Source organism: Ptychodera flava, chromosome 11, assembly GCF_041260155.1.
Source record: "Ptychodera flava strain L36383 chromosome 11, AS_Pfla_20210202, whole genome shotgun sequence".
Lineage (NCBI taxonomy): Eukaryota > Metazoa > Hemichordata > Enteropneusta > Ptychoderidae > Ptychodera > Ptychodera flava.
This window is the reverse complement of record NC_091938.1, coordinates 8,347,455-8,370,424: the sequence shown is the minus strand read 5'-3', so window position 1 is coordinate 8,370,424 and position 22,970 is coordinate 8,347,455. Positions and strand designations below refer to the sequence as shown.

The window sequence follows — 22,970 nt, the reverse complement described above, 5'->3', positions numbered from 1 at the left end:
CACTTTATCACTTGAACAAGAAATGATGTAGTAGTTTGATGACAGACTTGACAAATATTAATGTGAGAGAAATTAATTTTTCATCGCAGCAGGTGTTTTTAGCTCCCATAGCCATATGTATATATGGCAATGGAAGCTATTCTTATAGGCTAGGGAAATGTCTGTATGTATGTATGTCTGTACGTCTGTATGTCTGTATGTCTGTATGTCTGTATGTCTGTATGTCTGTCCGTCAACATCAAAAACTCCGAAACCGCTGTACATTTCATCTTGATATTTGGTGTGTATATGGATGATGGGCTGTAGATGAGATTTTGTTCAAATGAAGTTGTCATTGCCAAAAATATGCAAATTAAGTGAAAAAATGTAAAAACAGTCAAAATTGAAAAAACTCAATAACCACTGAGCAGATTACATGAAAAATTAGCATGTAAGTACTTTGGGCTGACATGAAATGATTGTGCTCATCTTGGGTCAGTATCTTGGACTTGCTATTTTTCATGAATTTTTTTGTAATTTTCTCCCATTTTTGGTCAAAAAATCTCCTGCTCTGAAACCACAAGTCCGATTGATTTGAAACTTGGTATGGAAGTGCATAGGAGTGACCTTTCCCAAATTTGGGCAAATCGTGGTGAAATTTGCATATTTTTAGTTTACACGTCCATAGACTCCCATGTATAAGGCAGATCTCCATAGACTCCCATGTATAAGGCCACGAAAAATAAAAATTTAGTTTCTCATCGTATTCATATTGCGAAAAGGATGCAGTGACACAATTTTTAGTCCCCACGGATGAAGTCCAGTGAGCTTATAGATTGGGTCATGTCCGTCTGTTCGTCCATCCGTGAGTCCATCTGTTCACGCAGATATCTCGGATATTTTGACAAAATGTCATGTGACCTTGATGACCTTTGACCTCAAATAATACATATTTGTCCATAACTCAGTAACCACAAGTGCTACCATACTTCATATATGGTATGATGGGACAGCTTATGACGCCACATATTGTACCTCATTAATTATGCACATATCTAATTTTGAGCGAGCCAATAGAGCTAGAGGTCTGATTTTTGGTATATAGGGATAACTTAGCAAAACAATTTTTTTGACAAAATGTCACGTGACCTCGGTGACCTTTGACCTCAAATATACATATTTGTCCATAACTCAGTAACCACAAGTGCTACAGCCTTCATGTATGGTATGATGGGACACCTTATGACGCCACATACTGTACCTCATTAATTATGCACATATCTAATTTTGAGCGAGCCAATAGAGCTAGAGGTCTGATTTTTGGTATATAGGGATAACTTAGCAAACAATTTTTTTGACAAAATGTCACGTGACCTCGGTGACCTTTGACCTCAAATATACATATTTGTCCATAACTCAGTAACCACAAGTGCTACAGCCTTCATGTATGGTATGACGGGACACCTTATGACGCCACATATTGTACCTCATTAATTATGCGCATAGCTAATTTTGAGCGAGCCAATAGAGCTAGAGGTCTGATTTTTGGTATATAGGGATAACTTAGCAAAACAATTTTTTTGACAAAATGTCACGTGACCTCGATGACCTTTGACCTCAAATATACATATTTGTCCAAAACTCAGTAACCACAAGTGCTACAGCCTTCATGTATGGTATGATGGACACCTTATGACGCCACATATTGTACCTCATTAATTATGCGCATATCTAATTTTGAGCGAGCCAATAGAGCTAGAGGTCTGATTTTTGGTATATAGGGATAACTTAGCAATACAATTTTTTTGACAAAATGTCACGTGACCTCTGTGACCTTTGACCTCAAATATACATATTTGTCCATAACTCAGTAACCACAAGTGCTACACCCTTCATGTATGGTATGATGGGACAGCTTATGACGCCACATATTGTACCTCATTAATTATGCACATGTCTAATTTTGAGCGAGCCAATAGAGCTAGAGGTCTGATTTTTGGTATATAGGGATAACTTAGCAAAACAATTTTTTTGACAAAATGTCACGTGACCTCGGTGACCTTTGACCTCAAATATACATATTTTTCCATAACTCGGTAACCACAAGTGCTACACCCTTCATGTTTGGTATGTTTGGACACCTTATGACGCCACATACTGTACCTCAATAATTATGCGCATATCTCATTCTGAGCGAGCCAATAGAGCTGGATGTCTGATTTTTGGTAAAAAAGGGACAACTATAGGAGAGAAATTTTTTGACCAAATGTCATGTGACCTCGATGACCTTTTACCTAAAATATATGTTTATGTCAATAAATAAGTAACCACAAGTGCTATGTCCTTTGTATTTAGTAGGATGGGAGACCTTATGACAACACACTCTTTACCTCATTATATATTATGTACACATCTAATTCTGGGCAAGCGAATAGAGCTAGAGGTCTGATTTTTTGGCATATAGGGATTAATTAGCAATATAATTTTTTTTTCAAAATTTCATGTGACCTTGATGACCTTTGACCTTGATTATACATATATATGCATATTTCAGTAACCACAAGTTCTATACCCTCCAATTTTGATAGGATATTAGACCTTGAGATGTCACATCTTGTACCTCATTTATTATGCGCATATGTATTTCTTGGCTGGCCAATACTGTTAGAGGTCTGATCTTTTTTCCCGATTTAGAACCATAACTTAGACATGCCTCATGTGTTTCAAATTGGGAAAAACGACATAGACCTATGTGCCCATAGATCTCAACATATACACTCCAGTGATACTTCTTAATGACCACATTTTCCTGCCCCATCAAGACTAATACTCCTATTACAAGTGGGGACTATGTCATTGTAATGACTTGTTGAGTTAATGGTTGTATCACGGTATTCGATATATCTAATTCTGTATTTTTTCCATTTTATATTCTGAATAATTACATTAAACATATTTCACTGTCTCCAGTACATTTCATTTCAGTATTTTCACTTCATGCACTTTATCCCTTTCACACATGTTCACATATCTGACCAGAGAACAAACACTAAATAGTCCAGGATGGGAGCTACAGTGTCATTGACGCTATTTTATTACTTGTGGCAGGTGTTCAGACTTTTGTTTTCAGAAAAAAATTGATCACACACTGCTGGTTTATTCCATTTGCCTGATATGGAAGGAAAGCGCAGAGAATTTACAAAAGGCGTTCAGGGAAAACATAATCTTGATTTTATTCCATTTTTTGTTTCAATGAAGAGTTTGTGAAGTTTAGGCTGACGATTAAATTATTGTGAAAATTCACTAGAAAGAGATGTGCTTTGTTAAGGTAGTATGCACCTCGAAAGTGAAAGCCTTAAACTTTTGCTCGAACTTTCCTCAATGAATCTTTCAATCATTCTCTTTCAAAATCAGGAATAAAAATAGGGGGTCACCGTGCAAATTTTTGTACTAGAGAAACAAATTACCCAAGATTTACCGATATTAGAAATTCAAAATGGCCGCCATCCCTGTGTTAACTCTATGGAGAAAAGAAAAAATTTTCGAATTTCGAAAAACTAAGCCGGTGAAAGATTTTCTTTTACCAAGAGCTTTAAAATGAACCCCACATGTGGTATATCAGAAGAGAATTGTAAAAGTTTGAGAGTCCGAATGTCTGTCCCCGAGGTGCGTTCTACCTTAATCAGATATCACTCATCTGCCGAATTCCCCCCTCCCATTGGTCTCTTCCTGGATGATCAGTTTTATCACCGATGATGAGGAAGCAATTAAAAAAGAGACGTTTTAATGACCAAATTTGGAATAGCCATCTCCGGATTCTCCAGATTCAGGATTCTCCTTGAGTGAAGCTTCCCGCTGACTAAATATAATCCAAGGATTTCCAGCAGCCCACATTGTGAACCCCTCCTGCAATAGCTGAGTGGATACGTTGTGGCACTGGCACTTGCAGAGAACTGGAATGTGGCCTTGGGTCGTGAGGGACAGGACTGGAAGGTCACGGGAAAATGATATACTGTGAAACACTGCAATAAGTGTTAATTATACCAGCATCCCTCTCAAATTAAAATTAGATATAAGTTACGGGAAAAATTTTTTGGCATATATTTGAAATACATAACCAAGCTGTATTCTACAGAAAAGATTGGTTTCCGGAATGCAAACCCTGCCAAATTCAATTTTTGGAATTTGCTTGATTGATAAATAGAACATAAAAATGAATGAGGTGAAATAAATTAAGAGAATAGTGGATTATAGCTGGAAGGAAATTCATAGATGTAGAGGAGAAATTGCACATGCAGGTGTTAGAAAAATATAATTTATGGCAATTATCCGCATGTGGCATGAAAACCGTGAAACAGAAATTAATGGCACTCTTCCGCATGTGGCATTGAATTGTGAGACAAACATATCATATGCAGATATTAGTCAGACCAGGTGTAATGCCTGTATAGACATTGACATAACAGATTTCATGTGCAGCCATGGTGCTCTCCCAAAAGCAGGCTTTATATGTACCAAGGCCGTCTGTCCAATTCTTTTCATTGTATCATTAAAAAAGACAAAGGCCATGTCTGTGTGTCACGTCTTCCCATTCAGAGCCAGTGGCCCCTCTGTACCAGCTGCGGATGTAAAACCTCATGTCTGCATCTGCATGTACATAACATGTCATGACTCTCCGCTTCTGATTAGTTTGTTGGTATGTTTTCAAAGTGAGGACAAACAATGATATGTTAATGTCACAGGTACAGCAGGACATGAGCACTACAGGCACATGCCTTCAAAGGTAAAGCATTACCGTACAGTAGTGTAGAATTGACATGTCAACAAATTCTGTGGTCATCAGTTATGCGTTTTTCCCTAACAGCTCTCTCTCTCTCTCTCTCTCTCTCTCTCTCTCTCTCTCTCTCTCGCTCTCTCTCAGGCTCTCAGCGCTGCAACAAAGTGGAGAAACAGATTGGAAGAAGAGAATTTCAAAGTTTGACGACACAACATTCATACGAGACATCGGTGGTCAAAATGGAGTCGACGATGTGAAACCAAGAGAAAAGGTATGTGATACACATAGCACCAGACATAAAATTGACAGCCAACTTTGGAGACACAGAAACTAAACACTCTATTCACACATCAGTGTAATGCTCACAACCCACATATTGAAATTTTCCCCCATGGCGCACACCAGTGATCTAGTGCAGGCGTAGTCAGTGGGTCGACAGAACTCACTCATACCAAACAAAGGAGTTGTAGTAGTTAATAATATCAGTGAGATCATACTGCTTGTAGGGAGATACACAAGTTGTAGTTTTGCATGTTATATCAGGTCTGAGTAAAAACACTCATGTTATTCCTCTGATAAATACTCCATGTTGGAGAGATCTTAATAATTGAAGAAATCAATTCCTTTTTTCTGTCCTATCATAGTCTAATGGAGGCGGTCTTCCCAGACCACAAAGTATAGCAGAGCGTCTGCAACAACTCCAGTCCTGTGAGGTGACCTGGAAGGGAAGGGTAGAAAGCCACGATGCCGAACAGTACACAGTCACTGGAAAGATGTCCAAGGCTGGGAAAGAGGTGTCAGCAAAACAAACAACAAGGCGACCCAGGAAGGCCAGACCACTCTCAGGATCTTTTAAATGTACGTAAAAACAAATGAGAGTCATGTTTTCTGTATTTGCCAATGTTATCTCATTTACTGTCAAGCTCGTATGTGCCTCCATAGACATAGTGAAAGACTTCAACTTTTGCCCAAAATTTCATCAAGGGAAAACATTCAACCAGTCCCCTTCCCCACACAAATTTTGTCTCAGAGAAACAAATTACCTCAAATTTACCAAATATCTAAAATTCGAAATGTCCGCCGTCTGTACGTTAACTCTATTTGAAAAATTTAAATTTCTGATTTCCATGGAGAACCATCGAAATAGTTCTGAACAACACCAAAAGCTTGTCCACCACCATTGTTGCCGTGGAAGATCAACATTGACGTTTGTCAAATAGCAATGAATACAGAAATGCATAAGTATATGCAGGTACATTTTTAAACAAAAAAAGTATTCACACAGATGAAAAGAGCAAATCATAATCTTTTTTGAAAGCTTGGATTAATATCAGGGAAATAAGGATTATTTGAACCACACAAAAGCACTAGGATTAAGGGAGATAAAAATGCATTCAGATTCACAAAGCTAACCACTGCGTGTCTGTGCAGGTAGAATGATATGAATGTAGGAGAAATCAAACAAAACAACACAAAACAACTTGATGCCTTAGCTTTCACAGTTTTCATATGTATTTTACAATTTTGCCTAATGTAACTGCCTTTGAGTTTATTTTCAATTAACAAGAAGTAATTGTGCACATCTTACAAAGAATACAAATGTGTCAATGAGTGTAAATTGTTACAGGATTCTGTGTGGTTCTTTTAAACAGTGCCTCCTGATGCAACCCAAGATGCTAAAGGGAAAAATGAAAAGATGCCGGCGGCACGGTTGGCCGACAAACAGAGGGAGGAAGTTGAGATGAAAATTTACGGCGGCAGTAGCAGCAGTACGACTACGCCGAGCTCGTCTGATATCACGTCAGAATCTGAGGCTGAACTGCAGCCGACGGCGATTGAAATCTTAAAACCGGACAATGAGGACTTTGCTGAATTTTTCAAGAGTACATCGGTCAGTTCCACGACACAGAGGACGAGCACCAGCACAAAGATTGTGAAAACTGAATCCACGGTCGAAGTCAGTGTGTCCGACTTTGATGTGTTGACTGACGTGGCCAAACCCACGCTTGGTGTGGTCGGCCAAAAGAGGGGTCTGAAACCCCAGAGACGGACAAAGGCTTCCAGTAACCCGTTGAGGGCGCTGCAGGCTAGGAGTGATGTGAAATCAGAGTATACGGAAATCAGGACTGATGTAGCCATCAGGGAGGTCAAGCGAATGAAGAAGGAGCAAAGTAAGTGACAAAAAATTTATGACGTGTCTCGTACGTGTCCCACGACACTGCCCACTATGATTTTCTAACAAACATTTGCATTTCGTCCACAGTCGAGAAAGAGTCAACGTTTGCTTCAAGTGCCCTGGCCGGTCTTGCGAGCACAGAAGATTTTAGCAGTGTATCACTCAGAAAGACATCAGAGGCTGCATCAGCAGATGCATCAACGCAACTGTTACCCTTCAAGGAGCTCATGCTTTTACATATCAAAGGTATGCAAATGTGAACTACATCACAGTACCCCCATATTAGGTAAAAATTAATTTGCATATCTCTTCTATGCAAATGAAAAAAGTTCCACCCAGCCAGCCATATATGGTGATAATAAGTCACATTTTTTGCATAATGCCATGCATAGTAATGTAATGTAATGTGCTTTCCAAATATAGAAGATACAATTTACGCTAGCAAAACTCTTATTATTGGAGTATTGTTTTGCAAAGAATTATTTTTTCCCCCATAACTCACTGGAGACTATCTTTTGATAAAAAATATTGATCCAGGTCGCAGGAATGTACAAGTAAGGCTAGTTGAACCAAAGGCATCGTCATTGACGAGTGGTGATTCTTATGTATTGGTCACACCAAAGATGGTCATTCTCTGGCAGGGAGACTTTGCCAATGTTATTGAAAAAGCAAAGGTGAGCTATATTTTCAAACTGGGAACACCAATAAAATCTGTCACATTGTAGACTTCCCATTCGGTATGATTTCTATATACACAGCAGTAAGCTTGGATGATTTTTCTAGATGGCCAAGATTTCTTAAACCCTTTTACTTGCTTGGTTTGGCCCAATCCTATAGTGTTCGATGACAGAGTTGGACTTCTACACATGCAAATGAGGTGTGAATGGTATAAAACCTGTTAAAACTCTTTACCCCATCCCTGTTTCCCTCTAAAGCAGCCTATACATGTCTTGTGCCCAGTGAACATAATTTGATTACGCACATTTAAATTTGTCTTATATATTGTCTTGTCGTGTAAGCAATTCCAAAATGACTGTGGCCAAAAATTTTTTCCCAAGAAATTGCTCTGAGTTTGAAGTTAGAAAGAAAGGTCAAATGATTAGAAAGATTCATAATTTCAAAAAATTTGGGACAAAATTTAATCGTTCACTTTTTTTTTGTCTTGACAGGCCGCCGAAGTATCTCAGGTAATTCAAACCAAGAAAGACTTAGGATGTAAAACTCAGTCGGTGGCCATCATCGACGAAGAAAAGGGTGAATTCATGGGACAGTACAGAAATTGGAGGACATTTTGGCAGTTGTTGGGTGGAAGAGAAAAATATAAAGGTGAGATATAAAGAAAAAGTGGCATGACTTGTACTATGCAAAAAAATATAGAAGTCAAAGATAATCATGTTTACAAGAATCTGAATCTAAGCCTGGTTTAAATGCACATGTCCAGTATGTTATGCAGTTAGACAACTGTGAGGTATATTGAAGGTGGTTAGTATAAGAGTAGATTTGATTTGACTTTCTTACATGGAAACAGCAAAATTGGAATATGAAAAGCACACAAAAATAGCAGCATAAAAGCTGTTCATCTTTTAAAAACAGTTGTATGTTTATCTTTGAAGCAAACAACCAATGAACATGTGTTTGGAACATTTTGTTACTTCAGATGTAGGCCCTGCTGAAGAAGATGAGAATTATGAAGTGTACATTATTGAAGCCAACATGGTGTACAGAGTTCAAAATGACTCCCTAGTTCCCTATGAGGAATACTGGGGAGCACCCCCTAAGGTGGAAATGTTGGACTCATCTCAGGTGAGACTTTTGTCGAGGGGTCTGTCGACCAATAATCAACCAAGAGATATAACATAGAGGCATTACTTCCTGCCACTGGTGCTGTACATTCAAAAAAAAACCAAGGTCTGATTTTTGGAAAAGTTTGACTACTTGCCAAGATTAATTGTCAAACTTATGCTGAACTTTTGTTACTGTACATGTGTTGAGATAGGCATTATAAACTGATGAATTACGACAGTTTCCATCTTCATATCAATAAAATTATATTTACAATGTTCACAATACTGAATAATGATATCACAGTAATTTATGTAGATAACTAATCACCTTTGACCTCAGAAATATGCAACTTTTTCCTCTTCCTGGTATCAACCAGGCTATTCCAAAATGCATTTTTCACAGGGGTGATCAGCCTTTTTAACATTTTCCATGTTATGTTACAGGTACTGGTGTTTGACTTTGGCAGTGAAATGTACATCTGGCAGGGCAGACAGTCATCATTACAGGCGAGAAAAGTCGGCGTGCAACTCGCTAAGCAACTCTGGGCCACCGGGTATGACTACTCCGACTGCGATATCAATCCTCTCTCCCCATTAGATGATAGTAAGCCGAAGAAAGGTCAAAGGCCAGCATGGGCATTGTTTGCCAAGGTAAAAGAGTCTAAGGTGGTCATGTTTTTCAAAAGATCTGAAAAAAAAGTTGTGTTCTGTATTCTGCAAGAGAGTGGAGTTTTTGATCCAGTGTATCAGCATTATACATAAGTGCAAATACACTACCGGTATATCCTGATCTGAGGGTTAAACCAGTTTATGATAGTGGAAAGGTTGAAAAAACTCTGAAAATAATACTGCAAAATTCTGATATCTGGCTTAGGTGAATGAAAGGATGGAAACTGTCCTGTTCCGGAATAAATTCCAGGATTGGCCAGATGACAGCCGGATCATCAAAGTTAAATCTGCAGAATCGGAAAAAGATCAGAAGGTAAGATTAATCCACTCTTTCTTCTGTTTTCTTTTTTGTACGTCTTCCTTTCAATGATGATATCGTCACCATCAACGCACAATGATTATTTTTTGGTCTGGCTCCTGAACACAAAAGTTCAGTAAAATACCAATGTGAATAAAATTGCAATGATCAACAAGAGATAGTACCAGATGATAATAGTAGTCAACAAATCGAATGGTCGGTGGTTGGGACCTCAAATTTATTTTGCTCAAAAAACTTAAATAAGCCGTTTCATAGATTGTATAGATTAGTGAATGTAAATGCACTGGTGTGACAGAGACTATATGCTAGACTAGCAAACTGCCACAGGAATGGTAGATGTATTTTGCTAATTGCAAAAAGGATTTTATCGCTCCAATTGTAAGATAGGTCAAACACACATAAATTTAAAGCTCTTTTTCTTCTCAATTTTCACCAGAGTGAAATTGTAGAAATGAAGCCGTATGACGCCAAGATCATGGTGGCTCCCAACAAAGAGAAGCCATATTTGGTCTTTGAGGGTGTCAATGTCGGCAGAGGAACAGGTGAGTCAGTGGTGACTGAACATCACCCTCTCCAAAGCATCCTGCCTACCCCCGTAGCAAAATAGATGCTTAATTTATAACCCATGTAATGGCCAATTCCATTCAGTAATACAGGGAGTAGGGACAGCTAAGGTGTGCATGGGCACAACAAATCTAAGTAAAATGCCTTAATCCTTTTTCCCTCCTCCCTACTCTCTGTTCCCTGTGTAAACTTTTTTCCAAATTTTTTTTCCATGCTGATTCCTTTCTCAATTTTCCCAATTAACAAATATGCTTTTAGCATTCACATTTTTAAAATACTGCAAATTATTAAATGCAGCTCTTCAGTAAACAATTGAAAAAAGGGGAAATATCACCAAAAAACTACACTGTAACTAAATTGAAGTTTGAAAGATCAACTTCTCTGAATAAATTTTCAAATGTTTTCCTACTTTCTGCAGCCAGTTTATTTGCACTTTGTGCGACTTGTAAAACCCTAAAAAAATCACAAGAGATAGAAAATCTCTTCTTCGTCTTCAAAGAAGACGCTATAAGTTGTCGCACTCTATTTTATTGACATGTTTTTGGCGATGGTTTTGAGTTCATATATGAATCACCAACAACATAAAAAAAGAAAACATGGAATGGAAGAAAATGAAGTGAGCACAACCGAAACAAATGCCATGTCAGTGTGGTTTGACCTTCGACCCCACTAATGTTATGATGAGTGCATGATTTGACCTGATTGGTTCGTGACGAAAAAAATGATTGACATACTAACTTGTTTACATCATCACTTTTCCCTGCATGGTATTGGCTGCCTGTCTTGTAGGCTTGGACAGTAAAGAGAGAAAGGAGAAACAAATCGCAGGTGATCAACTTACTACAGCAAAAACAAATGAACTTTCACTCCTCTCACGTGCCGACTCACCAAAAATTTCACAAAATTCAAAATTTTTTCAAAATTTTTGTGCACATACCTTTCAATTTTGATCAAAATCTGTCAGGTGACGTGTAGAGATTCGCCAAAGCTGAAATTTGTTTGCAACTTTTGTGAATTTTGGAAAAAATTTGGTGAGAAAGTGAACATGAAAGAGGAGTGAAGGTCTGATTTTAACTATTCCTCGTCTTTCTCTCTCTCTCTCTATTTTTCTCAACTTTCTAGTTTCTATTCCGTAGGTTAGTGTTTTCAACCTCTGTTGCTCATAGTGTCTTTCTTTTATTTCCTATGCTCCAGTTTTGTTTTGTGTTAGCTTCACAGTTTTCGGATTTGTACGTAGTAGCAGTGGTTATTTTTTATCATGTTTTGTAACCATAATTTTATTGAAAATAATTGTACTGCGTTTGATGAAGTGAAACTTAATATTATCACACTGATTCATTAAGTCATTTATCTGATACTTTTTCTACGTATATATTGTGCGTGTGTGTGCATGTGTGCGCGCGCGTGTGTGTGTGTGTGTGTGTGTGTGTGTGTGTGTGTGTGTGTGTGTGTGTGTGTGTGTGTGTGTGTGTGTGTGTGTGTGTGTGTGTGTTTATATACACCTACATACATGCACTCACAAACACAATGTATATGTAGAAAAAGTGTTGGTGGAAGAGACAGACGTTGCTCAAAATTATAAAGAGGTGAATTCTGAGTTCTCTTCACTGCATGGTTTACATTTAATGCTGATGATGTTTTGAACTCCTTTAGTCAATGATTAATTTGTGAACCAGTGTGCACAGACTTTAACGGCAGTGTACATATTTTTATCAGTCAGGTACATCACCGTCCTTTCCATAATGTTTCCAAAACAAAGAGACAAATGTTTCCAAAACAGAGGTGTTTTTGTAGGTTGTATGATATGAGACAAAGCCTTTAAACTGGCCAATCTGAATTGATCTGTACTTTCAACAAATTTGGATATCTGGTCATTGAAATGATATGGATCTTGTAGCTGTAGTGGTTAGGGAATGTTGAACAGATAGAGAAATGTAGAATATGAGAATCAGAATAAATTTTATATTTGCCATTTCAGTTTTCAACAGCATGCTTTTTAGTGTGAAACAAGAAATTCATGTCAATTTGATTTTACAAAATAGACATCACATTTCACTACACTTCATGCTGTCCGTCTTCTTTGATTGGTTGAATGGCAATGGTCACTGTGTTACACCAGATGGACACTTAATATGCACCTTGCTCATACAGTGGATGAAAGCAAGCTGTTCACCTGGCCATATTTAACATTTAGGATAGCGCATTATATGTGAATGTAAACTGATGGTATGCAATTTAGTCAATATTTCTCAACAGTTCCTGCATTGTGTGTGACATCTGAACAGAAATCCCCCGCCCATAGAGCCAGACCCTGACTAGATAGTGTACTCATCTTTCATGTTACAGGTTACTACGACAAGATAGAGAAGCGCGGAAACGTCATTACGACGCTTTCAGTCGTAACGTGGCATGTATTGGAGTATGAACACAGCATAGTGCCCAAGGAGTGTTTTGGTCAGTTGCACGAGGGCGACACCTACGTAGTCAGGTGGCAGTTCAGAGTTGAAGCTGCGGGTAAGTGCTGGTGATGTTGATTTTATCTTCAAAGATAACTTTGCTGATTTCAAATCATATATGACCTTGATTTGGAAATCAAGGTGAAATCATCCAGAAAGAAATGTTCAGAATGTATACCAACAGTTGCTAGAAATATTGGCAGTTTGTGAAAATTCTTTCTCAAGGGTCTTTCAATAATACAGATATACACAATGATCACTCAGTATCAAGATTCCTTCCGGTGTTCTCTTTCAGCCAATAGCAAACCCCCTTTCATCCTTGGTTCACTTTCAGCCAATGGCAAGCACCCTTTTATCCTTGGTTCACTTTCAGCCAATAGCAAACCCCCATACATCCTTGGTTCACTTTCAACCAATAACTAATGCCTTTACATCCTCAATTTTCACAGAGATGAAAGATCTGAAAGGAAATATTTCCAAGAGAGCCGCCGGCCACGGAAAAGAAAAATGTGCATATTTCTTCTGGCAGGGATCACAAAGTACCATCAATGAAAAAGGAGCTTCAGCTCTGATGACAGTTGAGCTGGATGAAGAACGAGGACCTCAGGTAAAGAGACAGGGTCACAGCACAGTCCCTCTATCCGCCGGTCTGGAAACGCCTATTGTAGAAGGTGTCAATCACCAAGACCGCACAGCCGAACCGCGATACGAGGGCCAGTCATGTGATAATGCGTAGCTTGGGTTTGTCCTGCATGCCACAGTCCCCGATTGTGTGTACGCTTTTCTTGAATTTTCACTGTTTTTGGCTTTATTAAGTGTTCTCTGCGTCTATCTACGACACGAAGACAGAAATTATCATATCCTGAAACCGGTGTTTGTTTTTCATGATCCTTATCCCATCGTAAATGATGATAGTGTGCGATAATTTCTGGGGTTGACCGCTGCGAGTGTGTTGACGTACGTAGCACAAGCAACGGCTGGAATCACATCGGAAAATTTGTGGTCCCTTTCTCTTGCAATGCTAGTAGTCAGTGTCTCCAAATATGATCTAAATATGTTTTCTATGTAATATTCTGTGAAATCATGTCTGTCAACTGAATAGAATAGGAAAGACAACTGCAGAAATGCATGTAGATTTTAGTTGTGTGGTCGCACATTTTCCCATGCAGCGTCAATATGGCGAACTCTCGATACGTACGCTTGCTCAGGCACAGCTGGAAACACAACGGAAAATTTGTCGTCCCTTTCTCTTGCAATACTAGTAGTCAGTGCCTCCAAATATGATCTAAATATGTTTTCTGTGTAATATTCTGTGAAATTATGTCTGTTAACTGAGCAGAATAGGAACGACAACTGCAGAAATGCACGTAGATTTTATTCGCATATTTTCCCATGTAGCGTCAATATGGCGAACTCTCGATACGTACGCTCGCGCTCAGGCACAGTAAATACCTTTCACAAAATGCTATCATGTCAACACAATAACAAGTTTGGTAATGAACTACTCAGCTGTCGATGTTAATATTCGGCTGATTTCGCCTGTCTTCTTGATTTCGGGCAATAGTCCATGACACTTGTGAACAGTGCGTGGCCATTTTGTTTTTCGATCGTGATCATAATGCAACCATAATGTGTGGTCCCTTTCAAGCTTTATCTAGAGGGGCAACGTTACCCATTTAATGAAAAAAAAAATTGTTTAGTGTTTCTAAAGGGAACAAGTTGTAATGTTTTGTGATATTCTGAAAATAACAACCCACAAACGTCATGTTTTTGAACGATCACATTGCGGCTGTCATAGGATCGTGGGGTAGCGACATCGATATAACGGCCAGTTGAACATTGTCAATGTCCTTTCTTTAAGGTGTGAATCGTGTGTTTGTTCATATCACGGAGTGTCACAAAGAAACCAGCCACGTTTCCAGACTGGTGGATAGAGGGACTGTGGTCACAGATACTGTGACACTAGGTGTGATAAAAAGACCAAATCCAAGTTCATTGACCAGGGGATTTCTTAAACATCTGCCATTGATAATTTCATGGTCAGGAATACAGAATGTCATTAGTCTCACAGGCACATGTATGTCAAATCAACCTCTAGAGAATGCCATTGTTTACCAAAAGATGCTTATGAGATGAAAATTGGCTGTAGAGGGCGCTGTTGTGAACTTTTAACCTTTGATGGGGCTATCCTGTTGAAGTCAAGCCCATTAGCTGATATGTATAGTACAGCTTTTGAGAAAGATATAACTCCAAAGTGCTCAATGCAACAAAAGCAATGTAACAAAAGTATTCAGTTTTGTTATAATACAATTCAAATTTTTAGCATACTGTCGGCAACACAGATATTGTCAAATAACTAGACTGATGAAGTTGCTCACTGCAGAGAGACACAACACATTTGCTGGAATTCTGTTATTTGTAGATCCATTAAAATCATTAGCCATAGTTAAAGTACACTGGCAAATTTCCTGATAGTTTCTATTCTGGATTGTGTGTTTAGGTTCGAGTTGTTCAGGGCAAGGAACCTCCAGTATTTCTGCATCTGTTCCAAAGTTCATTGATTATGCACATAGGAAAGAGGGAAGAAGAAGAAACAAACACACAAGGTACAGTTCAAAGGTCACCCCATGCTGGGTACTTCTATTTGTTGTATCATTTGCACTGAAAAATGAAATTCTACGGTATGTTGCAGTCGTCTCTTCAGGATTTTTATTGGGTAATGTTTTACAGTGACCAAATATTTAATGTTATCTTCTGATGAGGAAAAATGAATAAGATGTGTGTAAATATTGAGAACAAGAAAGCACAGTATTGACATACATTACAGAAAAGAATATAAAATGAGATATCTGAATGAAAATTTCAAGGACATGTTGGCAAACTCTTTCACTTTACCCTTTGACCTCCAGACTGTAACGTCTGTATAAGGGTACAAATAGAATACAAATACAAATATACAAATATTCAGAATGCTATAATATTGCCAGGTGTTTTCCTTTGATACAAATAACCACCCATTTAGAGTTGCAGTACCGACAACTTCCCCACTCAGCTATAAGTGTATTTTTGTCGTCTTGCAGGTAACTACCGATTGTACTGTGTTCGTGGTGAAGAGACAAATGAGGGCTTCCTCATTGAAGTTCCCCGTGAAGTGCAGAATCTTCGCTCCAGAATGTCGCTTCTTTTACTGAACTTGGAAAAAATCAAGAGAAACCAGGCTGAGATCGTCATCTGGTACGGTTCCAAGGCTTCTCCGGCACACAGAAAAGTTGCCAAAATCACTGCCCAGAAATTACAAGAGAAGTAAGTTCTGTGATTGCAAAGTTTTACAGAGTTTCCCTTTTAAAGGTATATTGTCGCCTGTTCCAATTTTGCCACAGTTGCCATGGAAAGAGAAAATCTAACCAATCACAGATTTTAAGCAGGTGGCCGCTTTTTAAAAATAGCGTCCTCACATGGGCTTTTTGAGTAGCAAGGAATGCCCCTGTGACCATATGTGGGCATATTTAGATTACAGGTGACTGTATACCTTTAAGCTACTCTGCTTCAAAAAGTTGCAATGTACTTCAGTGATATCTGAGGCAAATTAGTTTACATAACTCTCAGAATCTAGAACCATGGGTAAAACTGAATTGTAGAAAATTTGCATAACCTAATAAATTATTCATAGAATAGAACAGCAAATGCAATGAACACCTTAAAATGATTTTCAAAGGTATGTAGGGTTTAACCTGTTCACACCCCCCTTTGCAGTGAACAGGTCCACTGTCACCATTGATAATAGTGGGCTTGGGCTAAACTATGCTTGTGAAAGGGTTAAAAGAGAGCAAGTCAACCTGTTAAAAAAGACGTGAAGTCTTTTGATCAATTTTGATATTTAGGTTTTGTTTCCAAAGAGTACTACTCAGCAGCTCTTGTCAATTTTTTCCCAGAAATGTGTATATAGCAGTCTGTTTCAGGAAATATACATTCACACATTACATCCTGTATTGTCAGAAATATTGAGGAAATGACACAATTGTAACTGTTGCCTTACATTTTTCAAAGTCGGCCGTTAGAAGCTGGTCTGAACAGTGAGGTCAAAGTGACTATTACGGAGATGGAGGAAGGGGAGGAGAGTACACTGTTTTGGAAAGCCATTGGTGGAAAACCTGGCGACAGGAAAGAATATGACTGCCTATTAGAAGGTATGAACAGTCATTCACACAGCAAATGAAGATTGGAACCATCTTATACCTTGTCCATAGAGAGTTTTCTCAATTTCAAGTGTGCCTTTCTTTCACCGATTTGTTCACTATTTCAAAAAATCTAATTGAAGAGAATTTAGTTTGTTATTTATGAAGTTGATTAAAAAAGTCTTATGCAATTTTTGCCACTTTTTTTTCTTAAATTTTAATTGGAATATGTACATAATAAGATGCAGTAGATGGAATTGAAACGTCTCATCTAATAAAACCATATTTCATAAATTTTGCAAATCAAGTCAAGTTGGAGATGAAACCACAGTTTTGTTGAAAATGTTTGTAGTTCATTGTGATCTCAGTGTTTTTACATGTGTTTCGTATGTCCCTTTTCAGATCCACTGAAATATGACTACACGCCACGTCTGTTTCACCTCACTAGCCAATCGGGCGTCTTTGAAGCCATCGAGATTCTAAATCCTGCCAGATCAGACAAATCAACGTGTTCATTTCCGTTCCTGCAGTCAGAGTTGTACAACGTCTCACAGCCCGGTACGTACTAACTCCAATCATCCATTCAGTCGCCTTCACTTCCAGTTCTGTAAATCCATTCCACCAACATCAAAAGTCTCATCCAGTATCTCCTGCTGTTGTTATTGTGTCACAATTCAGCCTTGTCAGTGAGAGCGAAGGGACAACAACCTAAACCAATTATGTGTTTTCCAAAGTTACATAGTCAATATTTCATATTCTTGTGTAGTTATGCACGTCAGATGGTGTTCAGTTTGCAGCTCATACAACTTTCAAACATTTCCATAAAAGAGAAGATCTTATCAATGAAGGAAAGTAAATACTGGTTTTGTGAAAAATGTTGATAATGAATATAATAGCCATGAATGTTTCCCACCAATTTGGTTTGATTCTCTCCGCAACCCTGAAGGTGAAAGGTCAGAATTTGAGATTACCTTTATGAGCCATTGCTGCTGTAGAAGCCATAGGTCAAACCTGTCTGAGTGAAGTCTTATATCTAATGGTGAGATATATGAACACTGTACAACTCCCATGTTGGTCTATCCCACTATTGTCTTCAATTACGATGTTCTAGCCTCCAAACCTTGAAATGTGGGTCTGAGTGCTATAATAAACAGGGTTGTTTTTCTCACTTGCAGCACAATTCCTGTTGGACAACAACTCTGAAGTCTACCTCTGGCAAGGATGGTGGCCAGAAGACGAAGAAGAAGCTCACTATGGCACCGGATCTGCCAAGATGAAGTGGGATGTTGATAGGAAAGTAGCGATGGAAACCGTCATGGATTATTGTAAAGGTAAGTAACTGATTATTGAACAGCAGTAGGACACACAGACACAAAACAGACAAAATTTGTCTTAATTTCTGTCGGCAGCAGCAAATGTCGCACGCCTAATTCAAGATTTTAGTAACAAATCTACTATAGCAATAATTGGTAAATACATTACCATGTCTTCTGTACTGCCATTGCAGAGAAAAACCCCAAGAGTCCACTGACAGCCTACATCATCAACGCCGGGCTTGAACCCAAAACATTTACAAACCTCTTCCCGTACTGGCATTGTAGAGAAGATGTGGAAGAAATCAATAAGAAGGTGAGATTGTAAAGTTGGCTGGATTTGTGAAGTCCAAGTGTAGAATGTCATATTTTAAATTTACACTAGGATACTTGAGGCCAGTAGAAGATGCATGTAACTTGGAATACAAAAAAACTGGTCGCAAGCTTTAACCTAACATGTTGAGTACATGGAGTCGAAATCTCACATTTTCTGTTTTTCATTCAGGAGGGCAAGAGTAGCGATGAAATCATCCTAGTGAAAGATGTCCTGGCCCAGCTGACGAAATCCAGATACACTTTAGAGGAACTTAAAGAGCGCCCTCTACCAGAGGGAGTTGATCCATCCAAACTTGAAGCCTACCTCTCCGATGAAGAATTTGAGGTAATGTTTGCAATCTCAATATAATATTATTATTATGATATCATTTCTACTCATCCCTTGCACTACCACAGTTTAGACTCATCTAATTGTTTGCTACTGCATTATTGGGTCTATGTACTGAAAATCAGGGGTGTCCTGTGGTATTCAGTGAGTGCCTGTTGAGATATCTGTTCAGCTCGTTTAGACACATGTGCATGACATGTCCCAGACTCTCTAAATTAGACCTATAGTACAAACACATGCACATACATGTTTTCATACAATCAGGATCCAATAACCCAGACTGACGGTTCTTTTTTCCTTGTTGACAGACAATACTCAACATGAGCAAAGAAGAATTCTACCAACTGCCATCGTGGAAGCAGAACAACCTCAAAAAGGATGTTGGACTCTTCTAAATTCCTTTTGGATATGTCCTGTTCCAAGAAACTCTTTTCTGAGACAAAAGTAAATCTCACAATTTAAGTGAGTTTTAAGTCAGACGACATTGGAGACTCAATTCATGTCAAATGCTACCAAATTTGGTAACACTTATTTACATTATTTATGAACTTTGACCTTTGGGGAAAAATACATTGCAATGGAAGACCTTTGGGACAAAGATGTAGCAATTTACGCTGAATGTAAAAGTACCGCAGAGGTGGGCAGAGGACGTTGACCTTTACAAGCTTGACGCGGTAACCTTTTGGAGGACCAGCTCGCCAAATGTGTACAAATTGTTATCAGTCATGCCCTGACGTCATGACAAGGAGGGATTAATGCTAATCCTGTGTGCGATTCCTTCTTCCAAGTTCAAGCCAAAGACTTACGCTAGCAACGGTCACGCTTGGATCAATGGATGTAATTTTGCCAAAAATTTCTTCATTTCACTCATATTGTCTTGCTTTCAGTTGGATTCTGTTTTCTTTGTACAGTAAGCCTTGTAGATGCGATTTGTATAGAATTATCAGAGGCAGTGTAAATTTCTCTTTTGTTTCATTTTTTCCCTTTATTGGCAAAGCCTTAGCCAGTTCTGTGCAATTTTTTATCATGGTTACATCATGGTCAATTTTTTGGTCAATCATGGTCAATTTTTTATCATGGTTTCAAAACGCTGCAAAAGTGACTGTAGTTACAACTTTGTGAAAAATTGTTTCACAACATGCAGCAACAAGTGCAAAAAAAAGTGGACAGTTCTCACTAGTTGTCCATAGATACCATAATTGTCATACCAACCAGTTACCATAGATACCTGAGTCCATCCTGACAATCATGTTCAAGTACTATTAGAGTGGAAAAAAAACAAGACACATTCGCTCAAAACCATGTTATTTTTGTACATTTTATCTTCTTGTATTTTTTTATTCAGAATTAACGTATTTCAAGTGGCTTCAATTTTTCCTGTCATTTAGAGAAAGATAATGGTTCAGCAGGCTGATTTTCCTACGGACTACACTGAGCTTTATCCTTAGGCTCATCAAAGAAAGTTTGGGGTGGATAATTTGGTAGTTTAAAAGAAATCATTGAACATAGTTCCAAATACTGTAAAAGCACAGCTTGGACACATGTACGCTCACAAACACGTGCACCCTTACATCAAGGTACAAACAGCACAATTTTTAAGGAGTCGATTATCTCTCATTGCTATAAATATCTGCTCGATGGGTGCTTTGAGTTGGTGCTCCTAGTAGTAGTTCCTGAACTAGGTCAGTAAATGTATTCCAAAGAAAATTGCTTTAGTACAGAGACAATGGACTTGCAGGTGTGTGAATATTTTTCACAGCATTTTTTACCTCAGTGCACCAGTCACAATAGTCACTGCTATTTCATCAAGCTGTGTGGTGCCTTTTCTGATCGTCCAACCAATGGAGGCTACTTTTCAAAGTGAAATTGATATGTAGAACCACCCCCATCTCTCCATTTTTATCTCCCTTTATCAATTTTGCCATGCAGTGAAGGATTGAAGGTTAAAGGTCAAAATTAACCAATTGGGAAGGACAAGGTGATGGAAACTTACAATGGTTAAACAGGGCCAAAGTGTAGAGGATAAAAGTGATAATTAATCATAATTTTTCAAATTTTTTGAACATTTACAGTTTTTGATTTATATTTTGTGATAATCATGACAAGGCCTGCTTCAAATAAAAAAAGTGGAAATCAATTGCTCATGTAAGAAGTCCAATATCATGTAGAGAACAGGTACAATATGACAGATTATCCCCTACTCTGAATCATGTGACCGTCACATGGTTACTGCATGTCCTGCCACATGCTCATCACATGACTTTCACATGGCTGGGTCATGCTTTGTCACATGCTACAGCCATGTGTCCTCGCTACATCATGCATTTACCAATAATGTCAGTATTCACTTGTGTGTACAGACTCACACGTATACAGCATATGCAGCACTGTTGGTGTATATGATAGCCAGGGTCCTGTTGGTGTATATGATAGCCAGGACCCTGTTGTACATTTCACATGTGCAAAAACTACATGCAGCAATTTGTGAAAGACGATTTTTCTCACCGGACAAATGCAACGTGCCATAGACCCTCACGTGCTGTGTGACAAGCACTCACAATCACCATGGAACATAAATTTTCACCCATCCACAAATCACCGTTCTTGAAGCCGGAACAGAATACACGATATAAACAATAATTTGTTGTGCTTGGTTTCAGGCACCCCCCTGTCCCACCTCATCCAAAAAAACCAAAGACAATCAGAGGAAAGTGTCACACAATATGTTTGGGACAACCTGATACAAGGTCGCACACAATCTCAAAAACATGAGAGCAACTTGCTCCAGGTGCTGTCATCCCATGCTGCATTTTTGACATAAAATTCAAAATATTCATAGTCTGTCCTGTAAACAAAACTGCTAAAATAAAGTTTTTACAGCAATTTAAAACAAAAGAGACAACTCTATCCACAACACTCCCACTCAAGATCACATAAAGTAAGTTACGCTTTACAACTAATGGCAGGTCTGTCTATATTTATATTTTTTCGGTAATTTCTCAGTATCTTGGGAATCTTTTTTTTTTCTTTTTTTGCCATATTTATAATTTACATTCGTGTAGACGTTTTTGTTACACAAGATTGAAAAAAAAAAAGAAAAATTAAAAAAAAATAATTAAGGATACAAAAAGGGTGCTGAAATTCAAATCAATGTTACATCTGCATATCAGAGAATTGCCATGGCAACTGGCGAAGAAAAAAATTGTGTGGATGCAAATTTAGTGAGAACTGTTCTGTAAAATATGTTTAATAGAAACTGAACCCGATCATTAGAAATTTTGGAAAAAAAAATGTTTTTTCTTTGTATGAGTGGAAAAGTAGTGTAGATGTTGTTCGTTAGTCTGGTGTATTGTATAGTGTATATAGTTTTTATGGGAAACCCATCCAATAGCTTGGTTCAGATCTAGGCAGTAACCACCCACTTTTGTGAGAATGGGAGTAGCCCGAACTAGTGAAATGTAGGCCTCTACCATTGTGGAGTAGGGGTGGTGAAGCAGTGTATAGTGGTTTTGGTGGGCAGACTTAGTCGTGATTATGGGTAGGTTATACCCCCCTGTCATGTACTTACATAACAAATAAGAAAGTGTCATAAATGCAGAATAAATCACCTTGCTTACAAAAATAATTCTGTCTGGCGATGCGTTTCTGAGTTTGATCTGAGCAATGGAAGTGGCGAGTGAGATTTGTGCAAAGTGGGTTACTTTTCCGTTGACGTGAACGTAACTGAAAAAGCCCAATTTGAAGAAACTCAAGTTTTGTGCAAAATAGTAAATGACTTTTGCCATCCAAGACCACGGAGTTCTTTTGAAGCACCATTCAATTGTATCAACTGATGACAATGCATGATCCGAAATTTACTTTTGTCAAATGCAAACTTACTGTCCCATGTTTGTCGTATTTTTTCCGTGTGATTGACTTTTTCTTTCCTCAGAGTAAATGTACAGTACTAAATAAGGCGTGGATAACATGACACTGGGATGGATGATGTGATTTTGTGTTTTTTCCTCTCAACAGATGTCCCTTCTGGATTTTTTCATCTCTTGAAAAGCCAGTATTTTTTATTTTGTCGTCCTCTGTATTTTTTGTCTTTAATT

The 22,970-nt window shown here is 38.3% G+C and overlaps 1 protein-coding gene across 7 annotated transcripts in view; it reads left to right on the top strand.

The window, feature by feature from the left end:
• Nucleotides 1–22,501, top strand: part of LOC139143440 (supervillin-like) — a 60,161-nt gene extending 37,660 nt beyond the window's left edge. For 5 of the 7 annotated variants that reach the window (XM_070713755.1, XM_070713753.1, XM_070713756.1 and 2 more), the window contains 21 exons: nt 4,901–5,027; nt 5,401–5,614; nt 6,409–6,927; nt 7,020–7,178; nt 7,470–7,606; nt 8,102–8,258; nt 8,590–8,735; nt 9,161–9,367; nt 9,591–9,698; nt 10,141–10,246; nt 11,058–11,096; nt 12,615–12,782; nt 13,174–13,331; nt 15,225–15,330; nt 15,805–16,027; nt 16,772–16,911; nt 17,302–17,457; nt 18,075–18,230; nt 18,407–18,528; nt 18,718–18,873; nt 19,185–22,501. In XM_070713755.1, the coding sequence (XP_070569856.1) occupies nt 4,901–5,027; nt 5,401–5,614; nt 6,409–6,927; nt 7,020–7,178; nt 7,470–7,606; nt 8,102–8,258; nt 8,590–8,735; nt 9,161–9,367; nt 9,591–9,698; nt 10,141–10,246; nt 11,058–11,096; nt 12,615–12,782; nt 13,174–13,331; nt 15,225–15,330; nt 15,805–16,027; nt 16,772–16,911; nt 17,302–17,457; nt 18,075–18,230; nt 18,407–18,528; nt 18,718–18,873; nt 19,185–19,271 (3,391 nt within the window). In that variant the 3' untranslated portion in view covers nt 19,272–22,501. The remainder of the gene's footprint in view (nt 1–4,900; nt 5,028–5,400; nt 5,615–6,408; nt 6,928–7,019; nt 7,179–7,469; nt 7,607–8,101; nt 8,259–8,589; nt 8,736–9,160; nt 9,368–9,590; nt 9,699–10,140; nt 10,247–11,057; nt 11,097–12,614; nt 12,783–13,173; nt 13,332–15,224; nt 15,331–15,804; nt 16,028–16,771; nt 16,912–17,301; nt 17,458–18,074; nt 18,231–18,406; nt 18,529–18,717; nt 18,874–19,184) is intronic. The other 2 variants (XM_070713754.1, XM_070713758.1) reach the window with 1 other exon arrangement.
• Nucleotides 22,502–22,970: the final 469 nt, after the last annotated feature.